The sequence below is a fragment of the Gobius niger genome, assembly GCF_951799975.1.
Source record: "Gobius niger genome assembly, chromosome: 3".
Taxonomy (NCBI): domain Eukaryota; kingdom Metazoa; phylum Chordata; class Actinopteri; order Gobiiformes; family Gobiidae; genus Gobius; species Gobius niger.
The window spans coordinates 44,533,358-44,553,672 of record NC_136854.1 but is presented as its reverse complement, the minus strand read 5'-3'; the positions used below and the strand labels follow the sequence as shown (position 1 = coordinate 44,553,672).

Genomic DNA, 20,315 nt, shown 5'->3' with positions numbered 1-20,315 from the left:
GCAAAATCGCACTTCTGTATCGCATATCGCCAGTTTTTTTCAATATCGCGCCACCTTTAATTGCGGTCTCGCGCTGCTTCGGTCTCGCTTTCGTTCGGTCCCACATTCCCCGGTGTTATTGGTCCGGTCGAGCCTTAGTTTAGACTTGATTTGGCCCAGATCCCGCGGTACCGGAGGCGCTCGCGTGCTCCGTGGCCCGTGTGTAAAAGCATTGACCTGATGTGGAGTCTCCTCTCAAAACGAGGCGATTTTCCCGGTCTCCCTTAGTCCCCGGTCTGGCCCCGTTTTAGTCCCGGTCTGGCCCCGTTTTAGCCCCGGTCTGGCCCCGTTTAAGTCCCCGGTCTGGCCCCGTTTTAGTCCCGGTCTGGCCCCGTTGTGGTCGCCTCGCGCTCCCGTTGAGCCGTGTCTTTCCCCGGGCTCCGTGACTCCGTGGCTCCGGTGTTGTTTTGAACGGGAGGAGCCGCTGCTGTCACTGCACGATCCGCGTCACCGCCCGATCCGCGTCACCGCATCACTGCGCATGCGTGAGCCGGTTCCCAGAACAGCTGCGTACGGCAACACCCGCGGGACCAAAACGACCTGCTCGGGTTTATTTACGGACGCCTTATGGGACCAGCCGGTACTCGAGTCACTTTGTCAAGTAACTGTAACTGTACTTGAGTAACTTTAACCTCTTACCCCCCGCCTAAACCAAACGCATTCTGTCCTCTTTTGGCTGTTATATAGGCCTGTGTAACACCTCATTTGAAAGCTAAGACCCACAAAACTGACCTTTTTCCTCGCGCGGTTGCTGTGTTGTGTCACCTTTTGTATGTTTTTTTTTTTCATTTTTGTCGCATTTCTGTTGATTTTTTGTTGAATTTTTATCACATTTTGGTTGAATTTTTGTCACATTTTTGTTGATTTTTTGTCACATTTTGTTGAATTTTTGTCACATTTTTGTTGAATTTTTGTCACATTTTTGTGGAATTTTTGTCAGATTTTTGTTGAATTTTTGTCACATTTTGTTGAATTTTTGTGGAATTTTTGTGACATTTTTGTGACATTTTTATTGAATTTTTGTCAAATTTTTGTCACATTTTTGTTGAATTTTTGTCACATTTTTGTCACATTTTTGTCAAATTTTTGTTTAATTTTTGTGACATTTTTGTTTAATTTTTGTGACATTTTTGTAGAATTTTTGTCAAATTTTTGTCACATTTTTGTTGAATTTTTGTCAAATCTTTGTTGAATTTTTGTTGAATTTTTGTCACATTTTTGCTGAATTTTTATCAGATTTTTGTTGAATTTTTGTGACATTTTTATTGAATTTTTGTCACATTTTGTTGAATTTTTGTGACATTTTTGTGACATTTTTGTTGATTTTTTGTCACATTTTTGTCGAATTTTTGTCGAATTTTTGTTGAATTTTTGTCACATTTTTGTTGAATTTTTGTTGATTTTTTATCACATTTTTGTTGAATTTTTGTCACATTTTTGTTGAATTTTTGTCACATTTTTGTTGAAGTTTTGTCACATTTTTGGTGCTTTTTCCCCAGTAATCTTTTTGATTAGGGTAAAGCCAAACTGGAGAAAATGTGCTCGGTTCAGGTGGGAGTTAAGAGGTTAAACATTACTCTTACTTGAATAAAACATTTGGTTCCTCTTTCCACCGTGAGTAAATCTGAGATAAATATAAATATGTAATTATTTATTTAATCTCTTCCCCACCAGAACCAGCACATTAACTCCAGTTTGGCTTTACCCAAATCTAAAAATGTCATTAAAAGAAAGTGCCAAAATAGCAATGAAAATGAGACTTAAATGAGGATAACAACACAATGAAAAACATCACAAAATTTACAAACGAAAACAAAAAAAGCATTAGAAACATGGAGGAAACGTCATTATTTCAAAACTTTATTCATCTCGCTGTAAATGGTGGAACCGTATAAAGATTGATTTGTTTTCTTGTACAATAAAAGCATTTAAAAGATCTCAGACAGGAAATGTTCAACAGAAAAGTCCTTGTTCTCGTTTCCGTGGCGACGTGGCGTTCAGTCCTGGGGGGGCGTTACCAGGGCGGGGACATGGGCTGTGGGTTCTGGAGGTACGACATGACGACCGCGGAGATGGACAACCTGCCACAGAGACGGAGGGGGGGGGAACAATACTTAATACCAACACAGCTAAAATATCTGTAGAAGCAGAAAACAGGACAATACTCGTGGAAGATCAAATTTACAATATCAGGTTCAATGTCAAGAAATGAGGAATAATTTGGGAAACGATGGGTGATAATTATAAGGAAGAACGGGTGAAATAGGGAAAATATTAGAAAAAAATTTAGCAAAAAAAAAATTAAAAATTGGGAAAATTAGAACATTTTGGGGCAAATATTTAGCAAAAAAAATGTTTTAATAATAATAATAAAAATAGAAAAATAGAAAAAAATCACATTAATAATAATAAAAAATAATAATAATATTAAAACATTAAATTATTAACAACAATAATAATAATAATAATTAATAATAATAATAATAATGGCAAGAAATTGTGGCAAAACTTAGGGAAAAATGTGTTTAAAAAAATTCAAAACATTGAGGGGAAAAAAAAAGTCAAAAAATAAGAACAAATGTTTAAAAACAATGAGAAAAATGTAAAAGAAAAAAATAAGGAAAAAACTGAAAAATTAGGTTAAGAAATTAAAGACAAAAAAATTGTAAAAAAAAGATTTTGAAAAAAAAAATAATAATCGGGCAAAAATGAGGCAAACATGGGGAGTAAATTAGGTACAAAATGGAAAATAGCGAAAATATTAATATTAAAAAATGAGCTGAAAAATGGTGGTTAGAGGTGGTCGGAGGGGCCGATGGTACAGATCGACAGCCTCGCCTCCGTCTACCCAAAGGGCAGCTGTGGCTTCTATAGCAGCAACTCAAACACATTAAACATTTGCATAAACCTCATGGGTTTAGTTTAGGTGAAGCTCATTCTCCTCGTGATGTTTCTCAGCCCCCTGAGGCCTGGGGGGTTTGGCTGAACTCACATGAAGCTGCTCATCATCTGCTTGGTGTCCTCTGAACTTCTGGAGTTGGCAAAACTGATGAAGGAGCAGTACACGGCGATCCAGGCGCACCATTTCAGCTAAACAAGGGGAAAGCACAGGGTCAGAGGTCGAGCCAGAGCATCACAGTCTAATCTGATGCACCATTTCAGCTAAACAAGGGACAAGCACAGGGTCAGAGGTCAAGCCAAAGCATCACAGTCTAATCTGATGCTCCATTTCAGCTAAACAAGGGGAAAGCACAGGGTCAGAGGTCGAGCCAAAGCATCACAGTCTAATCTGATGCTCCATTTCAGCTAAACAAGGGGAAAGCACAGGGTCAGAGGTCGAGCCAAAGCATCACAGTCTAATCTGATGCTCCATTTCAGCTAAACAAGGGGAAAGCACAGGGTCAGAGGTCGAGCCAAAGCATCACAGTCTAATCTGATGCTCCATTTCAGCTAAACAAGGGACAAGCACAGGGTCAGAGGTCGAGCCAGAGCATCACAGTCTAATCTGATGCTCCATTTCAGCTAAACAAGGGGAAAGCACGGGGTCAGAGGTCAAGTCAGAGCATCACAGTCTAATCTAATGCTCCATTTCAGCTAAACAAGGGGAAAGCACAGAGTCAGAGGTCGAGCCAGAGCATCACAGTCTAATCTGATGCTCCATTTCAGCTAAACAAGGGGAAAGCACGGGGTCAGAGGTCAAGTCAGAGCATCACAGTCTAATCTAATGCTCCATTTCAGCTAAACAAGGGACAAGCACAGGGTCAGAGGTCAAGCCAAAGCATCACAGTCTAATCTAATGGTGAGGTACCACAGCTGGAGGAGACCGAGGTCCCACAGCTGGAGGAGACCGAGGTCCTACAGCTGGAGGAGATCGAGGTCCTACAGCTGGAGGAGATCGAGGTCCTACAGCTGGAGGAGATCGAGGTCCCACAGCTGGAGGAGGTCCCACACAGACGCACCACATTCAGTCACACTGTGTGGTCTGTAAAGGAGACGCATTATTGGAACAGGATTCCTCCGTCCATAAGAGAAAGTCCATCACTGGTCACTTTCACTTAGGGCTGTGCAATTAATCGAAATTCGATTTCGATTTTGATTACAACAGTAAACGATTACAAAATTAGCATCATCGCAAAAAATCGATTATATTTTTTTTTTTTCAAAATGTTTTTTTCAAATGTTATTTTTTTTTTTTTATTTTTTTTTTTTTAAAATTTTTGTCACTTTTTTGCTGGATTTTTGTCACTTTTTTGCTGGATTTTTGTCACTTTTTTTCTGGATTTTTGTCACTTTTTTCTGGATTTTTGTCACTTTTTTGCTGGATTTTTGTAATTTTTTTTTGCTGGATTTTTGTCTTTTTTTGATGGATTTTTGTCTTTTTTTGCTGGATTTTTGTAATTTTTTTGATGGATTTTTTTAATTTTTTTGCTGGATTTTTGTCACTTTTTTGCTGGATTTTTGTCACTTTTTTGCTGGATTTTTGTCACTTTTTTGCTGGATTTTTGTCACTTTTTTGATGGATTTTTGTCACTTTTTTTTGTGGATTTTTGTCTTTTTTTTGCTGGATTTTTTTAAAGGCAACAAATAATCGTTTGAATAATCGTGATTTCAATTATGACAAAAATAATCGTGATTATTATTTTTTCAATAATCGAGCAGCCCTAACTTTCACTGCACCTTAAACTGTGGACGAAAGACAATCAACAGTGCAACCACTTTTAATCCAGCCTCTTACTTTTTATCCCTTCTTGTAATTGAATGCAAATGTAAAAAAAATACTTCAAAATCCTTACGCCTATTGGGAAGAAAAATGCTCAGATATTTCATTCCTTTTCATGTATCAGGGTGTTACGGTAAGAAACGTGCTGGAGTGGTCAGTCCAGGTGGGAGTAAGAACATCTTCTCCGTCAGCAGAGAACAGACCGTGTTCCTCAGGCCTCTCACCTTAAGCATGAGTCCACACATGCTGAAGATCATGCCCAGCAGGTTCATGTAGTCGGGCGTGGGGTCCTCCAGGGTCGGGTTGGACTCGGTGCTCGGAGGTTTGTACCTGCGGAGATTCAGGAACCATTACAGGTGATCGGCAGAAACAATCCTGAATGAAGCGTCTAAAGGTTACAGTCAGTTTCACCTTATTAACCTCTTAACTCCCGCCTGAACCAGGAGCATTTTCTCCAGTTCAGCTTTACCCAAATCCTGTAGGCCAGTGTAACGCCTCATTTGAAAGACCTACAAAACTAAATTGATCTTTTTCCTCACATCAGATTTTTTTCCATCTTTTTTGGGGGCGTCATTTTTGTCACATTTTTTGTCTTTTTGTCACATTTTTTGTCTTTTTTTGTCACATTTTTTGTCTTTTTTGTCATATTTTTTGTCTTTTTTTGTCACATTTTTTGTCTTTTTGTCACATTTTTTGTCTTTTTTTGTCACATTTTTTGTCTATTTTTGTCACATTTTTTGTCTTTTTTGTCATATTTTTTGTCTTTTTTTGTCACATTTTTTGTCTTTTTTGTCTTTTTTTGTCACATTTTTTGTCTTTTTTTGTCACATTTTTTGTCTTTTTTTGTCACGTTTTTTGTCTTTTTTTGTCACATTTTTTGTCACATTTTTTGTCTTTTTTTGTCACATTTTTTGTCTTTTTTTGTCACTTTTTTTGTCTTTTTTGTCATATTTTTTGTCTTTTTTTGTCACATTTTTTGTCACATTTTGTCTTTTTTTGTCACATTTTTTGTCTTTTTTTGTCACATTTTTTGTCTTTTTTTGTCACATTTTTTGTCTTTTTTTGTCACATTTTTTGTCTTTTTTTGTCACATTTTTTGTCTTTTTTTGTCACATTTTTTGTCTTTTTTGTCACATTTTTTGTTAAATTTTTGTCAAATTTCTGTCACATTTTCTTGTCAATTTTTTGTCTTTTTGTGTAACATTTTTGTCATTTTTTTGTCACATTTTTGTCTTTTTTTTGTCATATTTTTTGTCTTTTTTCTGGCTTTTTTTTGTCATTTTTTGCTTTATTTGTCACATTTGTCATCTTTTGTCACATTTTTTCTCACTTTTTTCGTCACATCTTCATCCTTGTTTTCGTCTCAGTTTTGTCGCTATTTTCTCACCTTTTTTCCAGAAGCTTTTGGATTGGGGTAAAGCCAAACTGGAGAAGATGTGCTCGGTTCAGGTGGGAGTTAAGGGGTAACAGAGATTTGGGGAGTTTATGTTTTCTTATGTCAAACGCTCAAGAAAACAGGGCAGAAGTGTTTCTCAAACATCCAGCCAGTGATACTCAAGGATCTACAGCACGACTGAAACAACGATAAATCCACAGCTAATACAGCATTGAAATGATAAAAATGAACCTATTTTAGTAATGGATGAGTCTTTCTGGTACACAGACTGTGCCCAGGGACTACAGGTGGAAATGGAGAGTGTGAATGGGTGACTGGATCCTGGCTGTAAAGCGCTTTAAGTGCCTAATGTAGGTGGAAAAGCGCTTTATAAGATGAAACCATTTACCATTTTATTAAATTAAATCTCAAGACAATTTTCCAGAGCAGAAAAAGGGACTATACGACTCTCTCACTCCCAGCAGCACCTGGCCACAATGAAGAGGAGCCTTTAGAGGTTCTGAGCTTTCAAATAAGGAAAGGCTGCTTTACATGTTGTGAAACTGTTGAATCTCATTTGCAGCTCTGGGCGACACAAGTTCACTTTTACAAACGTTTATCAAAATAACTGACATCGTTTTAGCTTCATGTGGTAAAACGTTTGTAAAAAGCACCTTTAACCTCTTAACTCCCGCCTGAACCGAGAGGATGTTTTTCCTCACGGCGTCAGATTTTTTTTCCATCATTTTTTTGTTGGCTATTAAACTCATTTTTGCAACTTTTATGTAATTTTTTGTAAGTTTTTTGTATATTTTATCATATTTTTTGTCAGTTTTTTGTATTTTTTTCATCACTTTTTTGTCACATTTTTTGTATTTTTTTCGTACATTTTTATCACATTTTTTGTCAATTTTTTGGTAATTTTTTTGTCATTTTTTGTCAATTTTTTGTATTTTTTTTGTACATTTTTATCACATTTTTTGTCAATTTTTTGGTAATTTTTTTGTCATTTTTTGTCAATATTTTTTATTTTTTTGGAAAATTTTTATCACATTTTTTGTCAATTTTTTGTATTTTTTTCGTACATTTTTATCACATTTTTTGTCAATTTTTTGGTAATTTTTTGTCAATTTTTTGTATTTTTTTCATCACTTTTTCGTCACATTTTTTGTCCCTTTTTGTGTAATTTTTTTGTCAATTTTTAGTCTTTTTTTGTATTTTTTTCTCACATTTCCATCATTGTTTTCGTCTCAGTTTTGTCACTATTTTCCCACCTGTTTCCAGAAGCTTTTGGATTGGGGTAAAGCCGAACTGGAGAAAATGTGCTCGGTTCAGGTGGGAGTTAAAGGGTTAATCGATTATCAAAAACAATCGCTAGTCATTAATTTGTTTTATTTATTGCTTGTTTTCTGGTGGGTTTCCTTCTGTTGGATTTAGGGGTTTATCCCTTTAATCCATCCATGTATCATCAGTAATGTCCTAATTTAGGCTCATTTAGGGCCAACAACCTGTAACTAAACGTCATCAATCAACCAAACAATCTTCACTTGTTTACAATTCATCAAATGGTCATATTTCTCTGTAAAACAACTTGCAACATGACTAACATGATGGGGGTCGTGTCCTTTCTGAAACATCTTGCACTTTTAACATACAGAGCTTCATGTTTTCACCACTCTTAACATAAAACTGCTTTATTTCACTCGACACCTTTAAAAAAAAATCCCCCAAAAACACGTAGTGAATTCCAACTGATGAATGAACCGCTTAATCACCTCAGAGCTAATCTTCTCAGCCTCTAATGCATTTTAAAGGTTAGTTACTATTAGCTAGCACGTTAGCATCCGCGAATCCGTCCCAAAATGCAGAGATTTAACCGATAAACAACTTACCTCAGAATCTTATTCGTCCTGCGCGGGTCTGCCATATTGTTCGAGGACATGATAAACACAAATCAGTTCTCAGATGTCCCGTTTGAGTGAGTTTTAATCGCAAATGCTAACGCTACAGCTGATCGGCCCCGTGTGTGACTGGAGAAGGGGGTAGCACTTCCGGTGTCGGGTTTTCAGATTAAAAGCATCGCGCGAACGGAAAACGGAGGTCAACGCGGGGGGAAAGTGGAAAGCCTTTTATTTTGACAGAGCCTGTGTTTCAGCGTCTACAGCGCTCGGCTAACTCGTGCTAACTGTTTATGCTACTTTTTCTGAATGAGAGAGGCAGATTATCAACAAAACAAGTCGTCAGAGGATAAAAGGATTGGATTATCATATCCGGTAAGAAATGTTATTATCGTATTTAATCATTCGGAACAACTAGCTCCTGACCTGAGTTATAAAGTGGAGAATGAATGAAAAAAACTACTACTACTACTACTACTGCTACTACTGCTGCTACTACTACTACTACTACTACTACTACTACTACTGCTACTACTACTACTACTGCTGCTACTACTGCTACTGCTACTACTACTGCTACTGCTACTACTACTACTACTACTACTACTACTACTACTACTACTACTACTACTGCTACTACTACTACTACTGCTACTACTACTACTACTGCTACTACTACTACTACTGCTGCTACTACTACTACTGCTGCTACTACTACTGCTACTGCTACTACTACTGCTACTGCTACTGCTACTGCTACTACTACTACTACTACTGCTACTACTGCTGCTACTACTACTACTACTACTACTACTACTACTGCTACTACTGCTGCTACTACTGCTACTGCTACTACTACTACTACTACTACTACTACTACTGCTGCTGCTGCTGCTGCTGCTGCTGCTGCTGCTGCTGCTGCTGCTGCTACTACTACTACTACTACTACTACTTGAAACTACTACTACTGCTGCTGCTACTACTACTACTACTGCTGCTACTACTACTACTACTGCTGCTACTACTACTACTACTACTACTGCTACTACTACTACTACTACTACTACTACTACTACTGCTACTACTACTACTACTGCTACTACTACTACTACTGCTACTACTACTACTACTGCTGCTACTACTACTACTGCTGCTACTACTACTGCTACTGCTACTACTACTGCTACTGCTACTGCTACTACTACTACTACTACTACTACTGCTGCTACTGCTGCTACTACTACTACTACTACTACTACTACTACTACTGCTCCTGCTACTACTACTACTGCTACTGCTGCTGCTACTACTACTACTACTACTACTACTTGAAACTACTACTACTACTACTGCTACTACTGCTACTACTACTACTACTACTACTTGAAACTACTACTACTACTACTACTGCTGCTGCTACTACTGCTACTACTTGAAACTACTACTACTACTACTGCTACTACTGCTACTACTGCTGCTACTACTACTACTACTACTTGAAACTACTACTACTACTACTACTACTACTACTACTACTACTGCTACTACTACTACTACTTGAAACTACTACTACTACGATCTCATTGAGCCTTGTTGGTTAAATAAAGGTTTGTTTGTTTGAATGAATGAACTCTCAATGCACCTGCACATCTGTAGTTTATTTTAATACAGTCTTATGGTCAGTGTTGGGGAGGAACTAAATACATGTAACATACTCATTGTGAGTAACTGTATTCTGGTAAAGATACACTTTCATTTGAGAGTGTTTCGAATACAGTTACTTTCCAAATATCAAGGGAATCCACCCCAGTACTCAATGATGTTGTGCAATATCTCCTTAATGTGAATTGAAATATAATCTCTGCTCGTCTAGCTTGGTTTCATTTGTAAGTTTCCGTAATGGTTTGTCTTTGCTTGTGTTGTTTTGCTGCGTGTCTCTCCACAGGAGGTGTCAGGGGCCGGTTTGCTCCATGTCGTTCCCGGCTCCCAAACCCGAGGGCCCCCAGATCCCGCAGCACCTGCTCCAGACCGTGGACTGTCTTCAGGGGCCCGTCCGAGCCGTGCGCTACAACGGTGAGTCATTCTGTGTGAAATAATCAATAAAAAGGCAAATACTGAAGCTGGTCGAGGCTGCAGAGCAAGAGCGCAGGTTTCATGTCATTATCGGTGCAGGAAACAAACCAAAACTTACCATGATGATGACCGTCAGACTAACTTAACCTTATTAACCTCTTACCCCCCGCCTGAACCAAATGCAATCTGTCCTATTTGGCCATTATATAGGTCTGATCTTTTTCCTCACGTTGTTGCTGTGTCACCTTTTTTATGTTTTATTTGTTTTATTTTGGTCATATTTTGGTCATATTTTTGTTGAATTTTTGTCACTTTTTTTTTTTTTGTCATTTTTTGTTGAATTTTTGTCACTTTTTTCTTGAATTTTTGTTGATTTTTTGTCACTTTTTGGTTGAATTTTTGTAACATTTTTGATGAATTTTTGTCACATTTTTCTTGATTTTTTATCACATTTTTGATGATTTTTTGTCATATTTTTCTTGAATTTTTGTTGATTTTTTGTCACTTTTTGGTTGATTTTTTGTCACTTTTTGGTTGATTTTTTGTCAAATTTTTGATGATTTTTTGTCACATTTTTCTTGAATTTTTGTCACATTTTTTTTGTCATTTTTGTTGAATTTTTGTTGATTTTTTTGTCACATTTTTGATAATTTTTTGTCACATTTCTGTTGATTTTTTGTCATATTTTTCTTGCATTTTTGTTGATTTTTTGTCACTTTTTGGTTGAATTTTTGTCACAGTTTTCTTGAATTTTTGTCACATTTTTCTTGAATTTTTGTCACATTTCTGTTGATTTTTTGTCATATTTTTCTTGAATTTTTGTTGATTTTTTGTCACTTTTTTGTTGATTTTTTGTCACTTTTTTGTTGATTTTTTGTCATATTTTTGTTGAATTTTTGTTGATTTTTTGTCACTTTTTGGTTGAATTTTTGTCAAATTTTTGATGATTTTTTGTCACTTTTTGGATGAATTTTTGTCACATTTTTTTTTGTCATTTTTGTTGAATTTTTGTTGATTTTTTTGTCATATTTTTCTTGAATTTTTGTTGATTTTTTGTCACTTTTTGGTTGAATTTTTGTCACATTTTTCTTGAATTTTTGTCACATTTCCGTTGATTTTTTGTCATATTTTTCTTGAATTTTTGTTGATTTTTTGTCACTTTTTTGTTAAATTTTTATCACATTTTTGTTGATTTTTTGTCACATTTTTCTTGAATTTTTGTCACATAGTCAGACTGGAGAAAATGTGCTCGGTTCAGGTCGGAGTTAAGAGGTTAATCTTAAAATATCCCACAGTGATCAAGAAATACAATGAGACACAACTTACTTTGGCAACAAAATGTGGTTTTATTCATTAGAAAAATGAGGAGAAAATGCTTCTAAATGTGCAGAAGATGAATATTGAGCCCAAAAGGGTGAGTCGATATAGGAATCATGGTGCCCGCCCGCCCGCCCTTGTTGCGTTCAGATTTGTGCCCGGTGTTTGAACGTGTCACAAACGTCTGTGTCTCCAGTGGACGGGAACTACTTCCTGACGTGCGGCGCCGATAAGTCTCTGAAGCTGTGGAGCGCGAGCAAAGGGACTTTACTGAAGACGTACAGCGGCCACGGATACGAGGTGCTGGACGCCGACAGGTCAGAGGCTCAGCAGGAACATAGACAGGAGAGCGAGAGCGTCATGTGACTGAAGCGTTTGTCTCCACAGCTCCTTCGACAACAGCCAGATCTGCTCCTGTAGCGCGGATAAAACCGTCATCCTGTGGGACGTCGCCTCGGGGCAGGTCACGCGCAAACTCCGAGGCCACGCCGGGGTCGGTCACTCGCGCGTTTACTCCGTCTGGACGAAGCAGAACTGTGGGTCTAAAACCGTCTCCATTTGTTGCAGAAAGTGAATTGTGTCCAGTTCAACGAGGACGGGACGGTCATGCTGTCAGGTGAGTCAGGCTGTGATTTTACATGAAAACATCAAATGACAGAAAACTTCTTCCTCATTTATGTCAGTAATCGAATGTTTTAACTTGACGTCTCTAAATAATCATTCTTTACCCATTTCACCTGCAGTGTCTCTACTTAAAGCACTAAGTAACGTGTTTACCTTAATAAATCCTCCCCGTAGTCCCTGTGGGGGAAATACAAGTGTTTATGGGATGATTGGAGGGTCTTTCATCGCCCCCTGCTGTCTCTGGATAGAAAAACACAATTGCAACTTCCCTCCACCAGGTCGGAGTCACCAATACACACTAATGGAATCACGAAGAAGAAGCTAACAGGCTAACGGGCAAAGCTAACTCCCGCCTGAACCGAGCACATTTTCTCCAGTTTGGCTTTACCCCAATCCAAAAGCTTCTGGGAAACAGCTGTGAAAATAGCAAGAAAAAAGTGACGGAAAATTGATGAAAAAGCGGCAAAAATGTGACAAAAAAATTACAAATATGTGACAAAAATGTGTTAAAAATTTTTTTTTTTTTAAATGTGACCAAAAAAATGACAAAAATTGGACAAAAAATGACAAAAAAATTATATAAAAAAAAAAATTGACGAAAAAATTACAAAAAATCATGACAAAATGTGACAAAAAAATTGAAAATATGCAACAAAAATGTGATAAAAAATTGACAAAAAAAAAAAGGTGACCAAAAAAATGACAAAAATTGGACAAAAAATAACAAAAAAATTATTAAAAAAAAGGCAAAAATTGACAAAAAAAATTAAAAAAAATTGACGAAAAAATTACAAAAAATCATGACAAAATGTGACAAAAAAATTGAAAATATGCAACAAAAATGTGATAAAAAATTGACAAAAAAAAAAAGGTGACCAAAAAAATGACAAAAATTGGACAAAAAATAACAAAAAAATTATTAAAAAAAAGGCAAAAATTGACAAAAAAAATTAAAAAAAATTGACGAAAAAATTACAAAAATCATGACAAAATGTGACAAAAAAATTGAAAATGTGCAACAAAAATGTGATAAAAAATTGACACAAAAAAAAAAAATGGGCTAAAAAAATTTTATGACAAAAATGACAAAAATGTGACAAAAAATGTCCAAAAAAGTTACAAAAATGAGTTGAAAACCAACCAAAAAATGCTGGGAAAAAAATCTGATGACGTGAGGAAAAAGATCCTCTCGGTTCAGGCGGGAGTTAAGAGGTTAAACAGTATTTACAGCCAAGTTTGAGTGGAATAAATGATCTCCATTGTGTAACTGGATGAACAATATCCCTCTGTCCCTTTGTCATTCCTGTCAGTGCAGGATTTACTCTCACGGACGATTAATGAGTAAAAAAACACAACATGCTACGACACCTGCAGTGGCGCTTATGGCCTCGAGGTGCACGAGTTACTTAGTGCTGCTTTAACTGCAGAAGATTTAAAATGACTTGTCAAGCATTAAAAAAGCATCACATTTTGGAGCCTCAGCTTTGATATTCTCGATTTAAAATGTGAAAATATGTCTCTGTAAGAATTAAATAGGAACAAAAATGACATTCAGGAGAAAGAGCTGGTGAAGATGTTGACTGGGGCTCCTCCTGCTGGCAGCTGTTGGAATAACGAACGTCCTTGTTGGATACGGCGTGTGGGATATTGTTCATCCAGTTACGCAATGGAGATCATTTATTTCACTCAAACTTGGCTGTAAATGCTGTTTAAGTGGTGCTAGCCCGCAGTTAGCTTTGCCCGTTAGCCTGTTAGCTTCTTGTATTACCCCCAGAGGGACTACGGAAAGGATTTATTAAGGTAAACACGCTGCTTTAAAATGTGGGGGACAGTTTTTGGGTTTGAACAATGACACAAGCGTAATCAGGAAGTACAGAACGAGGCGCTGACGCCGGAGAAGAAGAAGAAACTGATACATTTAACAGCTTTGTGAATGTTGTGAAAAACGACTCCAGGTCTGTCTTTGATGAGGGAACAACGATCCAACAGGGTTTAACCTCTTAACTCCCGCCTGGACCGAGAGGATCTTTGTCCTCACGTCATCAGATTTTTTTACAGGATTTTTTCGTTGGGTATTCAACTCATTTTTGTCACATTTTTGGTCATTTTTGGTCAATTTTTTGTCAAATTTTAATCAAATTTGTATAATTTTTTTGTCACATTTTGTCACATTTTTGGTCAATTTTTTAATCAATTTTTTTTATTTTTTTGTCAAATTTTTATCAAATTTGTGTCATTTTTTTGTCACATTTTTTTTATTTTTTGGTCATTTTTTCGTTATTTTTTTATCAATTTTTTGTCATTTTTTGTCACTTTTTTTTTTTTTGTCAAATTTTAATAATTTTTTTGGCACATTTTTTGTCAATTTTTTAATCATTTTTTTTATTTTTTTGTCAATTTTTTATCGTATTTTTGTCATTTTTTTCTCAATTTTTTTTTTTTTGTCATTTTTAATCATATTTTTGTCATTTTTTGTCACATTTTTTTGTCAATTTTTTGTGTTAAATTTTTATCAAATTTTTGTCATTTTTTTGTCACATTTTTTTTATTTTTTTGTCATTTTTTTGTCAATTTTTTAATCATTTTTTCGTTATTTTTTTTATTAATTTTTTGTAATTTTTTTGTCAAATTTTTGTCATTTTTTTATCACATTTTTTTATTTTTTTGTCAATTTTTTAATCAATTTTTTGTAATTTTTTGTCACATTTTTTTTTTGTCACATTTTTATTATATTTTTGTCATTTTTTTGTCACATATTGTTGTTGTTTTTGTCACATTTTTTTAATTTTTTGTCACTTTTTTTTTTTTTTTTTCACATTTTTATCAATTTTTTGTCATTTTTTTGTCACATTTTGGTCATTTTTTCATTATTTTTTTTATCTAATTATTGTCATTTTTCGTCACTTTTTTGCCAATGTTTTCTCGCTTTTTTGTCACATTTCCATCATTGTTTTCGTCTCGCTCGCTATTTTCTCACCTTTTTTCCAGAAGCTTTTGGATTGGGGTAAAGCCAAACTGGAGAAACTGTGCTCGGTCCAGGTGGGAGTTAAGGGGTTAAACCTCATAAAGCCGTGTTTGCAGGATGTGTCCACTTTAAAAACCTTGCATAATGATCCAGGTTGAATAAGAAATACTCGCCTGTAAACATCTGTAAAGCTCTGTAAAGTTTTGAACGTCGCCGTCGTCCCTCAGGCTCCATCGACGGGACGGTTCGCTGCTGGGACGTTCGCTCGCGCCGTAACGAGCCCATCCAGATCCTGGACGAGGCGCGGGACGGCGTCAGCAGCCTGAAGGCGGCGCAGTACGAGCTGCTCACCGGGTACGCCGTGTTTCACCGGGACGTCCCTCTGCTTGTGTTTGTCTGAGCGCCTCGTCTGTGCAGGTCTGTGGACGGCAGAGTGAGGCGCTACGACCTGAGGATGGGCCAGCTGCACGTCGACTTCATCAGCAGTAAGACTCAGCACTCACTACTGCCACCTCAGGTCTTACGTGTAACTGCAGCTTCTATATTAAAGGGATATTTCAGGATGTTTGACATAGGGCCTCATTTCTTTTTTGTGATTCATGCAGTTCTTATGTTTGAAGAGTTTCGTGGCGCTAGGCTAGTGCTAGGCTAGTGCATGTCTATGGTATCAGCTAGCCTGCATTAAAAACAGTGTGACCCACAGAGCACCTGAGGCAAATCACTGATAACACCAGACTAACCATATACACGTGTGTGTTTGGAATATAACTGACCTGCATTGAGGCAAAGCAAGTTTATTTGTAGAGCACAATTCATACACAAGGCGATTCAAAGTGCTTCACAGCTGCATAAATATAAGAAAACAAATACAATCAATAAAAACATCAACATAGAATTAATCAATGACAGTAAGAGGCAAAGAGTGTAGATAAAATACTTTCAGTTATTTGCGTTTTTAAGTCTTGTTTAGCTTCGCTCTGTCTTGAGCACTATTTTTTCTTGCTCGTTCACACAAAGTTTCCAAACCTCTGTTTTGTCGCTCCTTCTCCTCAACATCAACATAATCAATTACATCACATGAACGATCGCATTTTGAGGGACTATTTTCCAGCAGATCACTCCGCCACCGCGTAGCTTATACAACAAAGCTGATGCTGCTCAAATCTAAGGTCTTTTAAATGACTCTATGGACACAGACATGTATATGGTTAGTCTGGTGTTATCAGTGACTCAGGTGCTCTGTGGAGCGGGTCACACTGTTTTTAATGCAGGCTAGCTGATACCATAGACATGCACTAGCCTAGCACTAGCCTAGCGCCACGAAACTCTGCATGATCTACAAAAAAAAATATCTCATGGATCAGGATGGGAATAAAAATCTCTGGTGTCTGAGATAACTCTGTGTTAGTCGGCTGAACGGGCCCAGTCCTGATGATTGTTTTTCAGTTTCACAGAGTCCACAGAGAGGAGCGTAAGGGCCCTTTCACGTCTGCCCCTAAAATAGACACAATATTAGAGACTTTCATTTTTACTTTTGAACAAATCAGCAAAGCAAAATATGAATCTACTCCGTGACTTTTGCTGCTTTAGATCAGTTCTCTGGCAAAAGGGAATAAACTTTTCCCTGTGAGGCTCTGGGACTCGTGTGGAGCGAACTGGTGTCAGAAGAGGAAATGGTGGACGATCATGTGGGTTTAGACATGGGCAGTATTAAAAAAAACCTCCTCTTCGTCATGTTTTTAAACTTGAATTGAAACTCTCAAAGCCCTGATTGTTGATGGCCAGTGATGAACCTGAACGTGTTCATATTTTGGGCGAACGTGAACTGAACGCACAGTGTTACTGCCTGATGAACGACACCATGAACGCATTCATTCTGGAGTCTGTGAACGGCATTCCCGTTCTATTTACGTTCGTTGAATATGGTGCCAGATTTCTTATATCAGTGATTTAAAACCGCGGATCAGTGAATATAATTATAAAACCCCGCAACGCTGTCAGAGTTTACCAGCAGTTCTAAACTGGCGGGTCCACGTTGTAGCTCCGCCCCCGCGCCAACGGCCCGACTGTGTCCAGTTCTGTGGGGGTGACTCTGCTGTTTATGGCTCTGGCACAAGCGGGGTCTGCACGGTGCCCGGACGGTGCCCGGACGGTGCCCGCGAGCAGCCACAGTGTGAGGTGAAGCCAGTTTCGCTTGTGTAACTCCTCTGCTCCGCAGTGCCACTCATTTACATAAAAAAGAGTTTTTTAACTTCAAATGAGCTCCTAAAACAATCTTATTCACGTGATTAATTTACCAAATGAACACAAATGCAATTGAATATTTGTAGCTTCATTTTCCACTAAGAATTTACCAGTTAAACTTAAAAAAAAAAAAATATGATAATAAATAAAATATGATTAGTAAAGATTTCCAAAATCCACTCTTAAACCGTGACCAGCTGACATGAAAGAGCTGCATAACACAAGTGAGGCCATAATATTTTTGACTCATGGCTTTCTCCAACTTTCTCCAGCTCTCCCAAGGTTGGCAAAAATGCATCTCAAAATACTTCAGATTGTTGCTTTAAGATATGGAATATAAAAATATTTCCCTGAGAGGGAAAATATACTTCTCACCTTTTTCACCCCTGACCCGTTTTCATGCCTCAATAACAGCTCACAGCAACAACAAAAAAAGAAAAAAAGATCTATGAACGAGTTCATTTTTGGAACTATGAACAAACTATTTACTATAAACAATTATGAACGAACTAGTTCATTTTGAAATTTGTGAACTGAACTTTGAACTAGTGCATGTAGAAAATGAACTTTCCCAACACTGATGGTGCTGTGGTTGCAGGTCCGATCACGTGGGTTTAGATATTGCTCCTCCTATTGCTTCCTCCTCTTCGTCATGTTTTTAAGCTTGAATTGAAACTCTCAAAGCCCTGATTGCTGATGGCCTCTGGTGCTGTGGTTGCAGGTCCGATCACGTGCGTGTGCTTCTCGGCGGACGGTCAGTGCACGCTCAGCTCCAGCCTGGACTCCACCCTGCGGCTGATGGACAAGAGCTCGGGGGAGATGCTCGGAGAGTCGGTGTCACACGACCCAAACTGAACTCACACCAGCGGCTCCTCGGACGTCGTTTCTTCTGACCGTTTTGTGTTGTTTTTGTCGTCAGGTACAAAGGCCACACGATGAAGGGCTACAAACTGGACTGCTGTCTGTCCAGCAAAGACACGCACGTCCTGAGCTGCTCCGAGGACGGACACGTTTACTGCTGGGACCTGGTCGAGGTCCGTTCAGAACGTGTTTAGATGCACATGTTCTCTTAACTCCCGCCTGAACCGAGAGCTTTACCCCCCAAATCCAAAAGCTTCTGGAAAACAGCAACAAAACTGAGACGAAAACAATGATGGAAATGTGACAAAAAGTGAGAAAAAAACGGACAAGAAAAATTATGAAAAAGTGGCCAAAAATTTCACAAAAATTGATACAAATTTGACAAAAAAATGACAAAAATGTGACAAAAAAATGACAAAAATGTGACAAAAAAATGGGAAAAAAATGTGACAAAAAATGAAAAAAAATTGACCAAAAAAAGATGAAAAAGTGGCAAAAATGTCACAAAAATGTACAAAAAATTAACAAAAAAATGTCAAAAATGTGACAAAAAATGATAAAAAATAGACGAAAAAATGAAAAAAAATTGCCAAAAAATGACTAAAAATGTGACAAAAAATGATGAAAATTTGATAGAAAATTGACCAAAAAAATGATGAAAAAGTGGCAAAAATGTCACAAGAAATTGACAAAAAAATTACAAAAAATGAAAAAAAAAAATGAAAAAAAAAAATGTGCCAAAATGTGACAAAAAATTAACAACAATGCGATAAAAATGAAACAAAAAATTGATTAAAAAATAGACGAAAAAATGACAAAAATTTCCCAAAAAAAGGACAAAAAAATTAAAAAAAGGACAAAAAAGTGACAAAAAATTGATGAAAAAGTGGCAAAAACATCACAAGAAATGTATACGAATTTGACAAAAAAAATTACAAAAATTGGACGAAAAAATGAAAAAAAAAATGTGACAAAATGTGACAAAAAAATTACAACAATGTGATAAAAATTTGACAAAAAATGACCAAAATGTAACAAAAAATTGATTAAAAAAAGACGAAAAAATGACAAAAAAATTCCAAAAAAATGTCAAAAAAAATGACAAAAAAATGACAAAAAAGGACAAAAAGTTGACCAAAAAAATTATGAAAAAGTGTCAAAAATGTCACAAAAATGTCACAAGAAATTGATACAAATTTGACAAAAAAATGACAAAAAAGTGACAAAAATGAGTTGAATACCCAACAAATGATGAAAAAAAATCTGATGTGAGGAAAAAGACCCTCTCGGTTCAGGCGGGAGTTAAGAGGTAAATTTTCATAGTTTGTAGGTCGATGGGTAAATAGAAAAGCAAATAGAAAGGTATATTGTATCTTGTAAAGGTATATTTCAGCCGCAGGTGGATTTGTTATTGTCATTGATGCAGACGTTGCAGCTGAAGAATCCTGACTTTTATTCATAAATCCCTAAGCCACAGCTGCGGGGGAGACAAAGCCACTGCAGCCTCTCTGTCCCCCACAGACCCAGACTGGGATCCTCCTGGGCGTTCCATCTGAATGTCCTGTCTGTTCCCCGGGCTCTCTGTCCCCCACAGACCCAGACTTCAGGAGCTCCAGGGATCCTCCAGTGCGTTTCATCTGAATGTCCGGTCTGTTCCCAGGGCTCTCTGTCCCCCACAGACTTCAGGAGCTCCAGGGATCCTCCAGTGCGTTTCATCTGAATGTCCTGTTTGTTCCCAGGGCTCTCTGTCTCTGAAGCTGCCCGTGGGGAAAGCCGTGGTGCAGTCTTTGTCGTTCCACCCGTCCGAGTGCCGCCTGCTCACCGCCATGGAGGGACGAGTGCAGCTGTGGGCCAACGAGCCGGAGACCGAAGAGACGTGAACAAACCTGAGGCCAGAGTCGGGACAAACGCTGAGAGGAAAGGACAATGTCTCCGGACGCTTATGTTTAAATTCAAAGCCCCTTTTGCCCTTTTTTCTAAATGTGTTTTTCATACACACTCTGGACTCTTTTACCGGGATTTTTCATTGTTTCATTCCCTGCCTGATTTATTGACTTCACAGTTTGTTTGGTTTGTGAATAAATTACTTATTTGTGGAAAAACAAACAAGATCCAAAATCCCTGAGCATTTTTTCCAAACTGATATGTCTATATAACATAAATGTACACTTTTTATTTAGACTTTACTTAACCTCTTAA

General features: G+C 37.3%; 2 protein-coding genes across 2 annotated transcripts; one reads left to right on the top strand and one right to left on the bottom strand.

The window, feature by feature from the left end:
* Nucleotides 1-1,890: 1,890 nt before the first annotated feature.
* On the bottom strand, nt 1,891-8,184 carry wdr83os (WD repeat domain 83 opposite strand). The gene is made up of 4 exons (XM_079553519.1): nt 8,027-8,184; nt 4,984-5,089; nt 3,032-3,129; nt 1,891-2,120 (listed from the first exon to the last, which is right to left on the bottom strand). The coding sequence occupies exons 1-4, from the start codon at nt 8,074-8,076 to the stop codon at nt 2,054-2,056; spliced, it is 321 nt and encodes a 106-aa protein (XP_079409645.1). The 5' UTR covers nt 8,077-8,184; the 3' UTR covers nt 1,891-2,053.
* A 203-nt stretch (nt 8,185-8,387) lies between these two features.
* wdr83 (WD repeat domain containing 83) lies at nt 8,388-19,996 on the top strand (the record flags this gene model as incomplete). The annotated part of the gene is made up of 10 exons (XM_079553737.1): nt 8,388-8,407; nt 9,978-10,105; nt 11,619-11,739; nt 11,810-11,915; nt 11,990-12,038; nt 15,239-15,365; nt 15,429-15,496; nt 17,977-18,085; nt 18,175-18,289; nt 19,856-19,996. The coding sequence occupies exons 2-10, from the start codon at nt 10,003-10,005 to the stop codon at nt 19,994-19,996; spliced, it is 939 nt and encodes a 312-aa protein (XP_079409863.1). The 5' UTR covers nt 8,388-8,407; nt 9,978-10,002.
* Nucleotides 19,997-20,315: the final 319 nt, after the last annotated feature.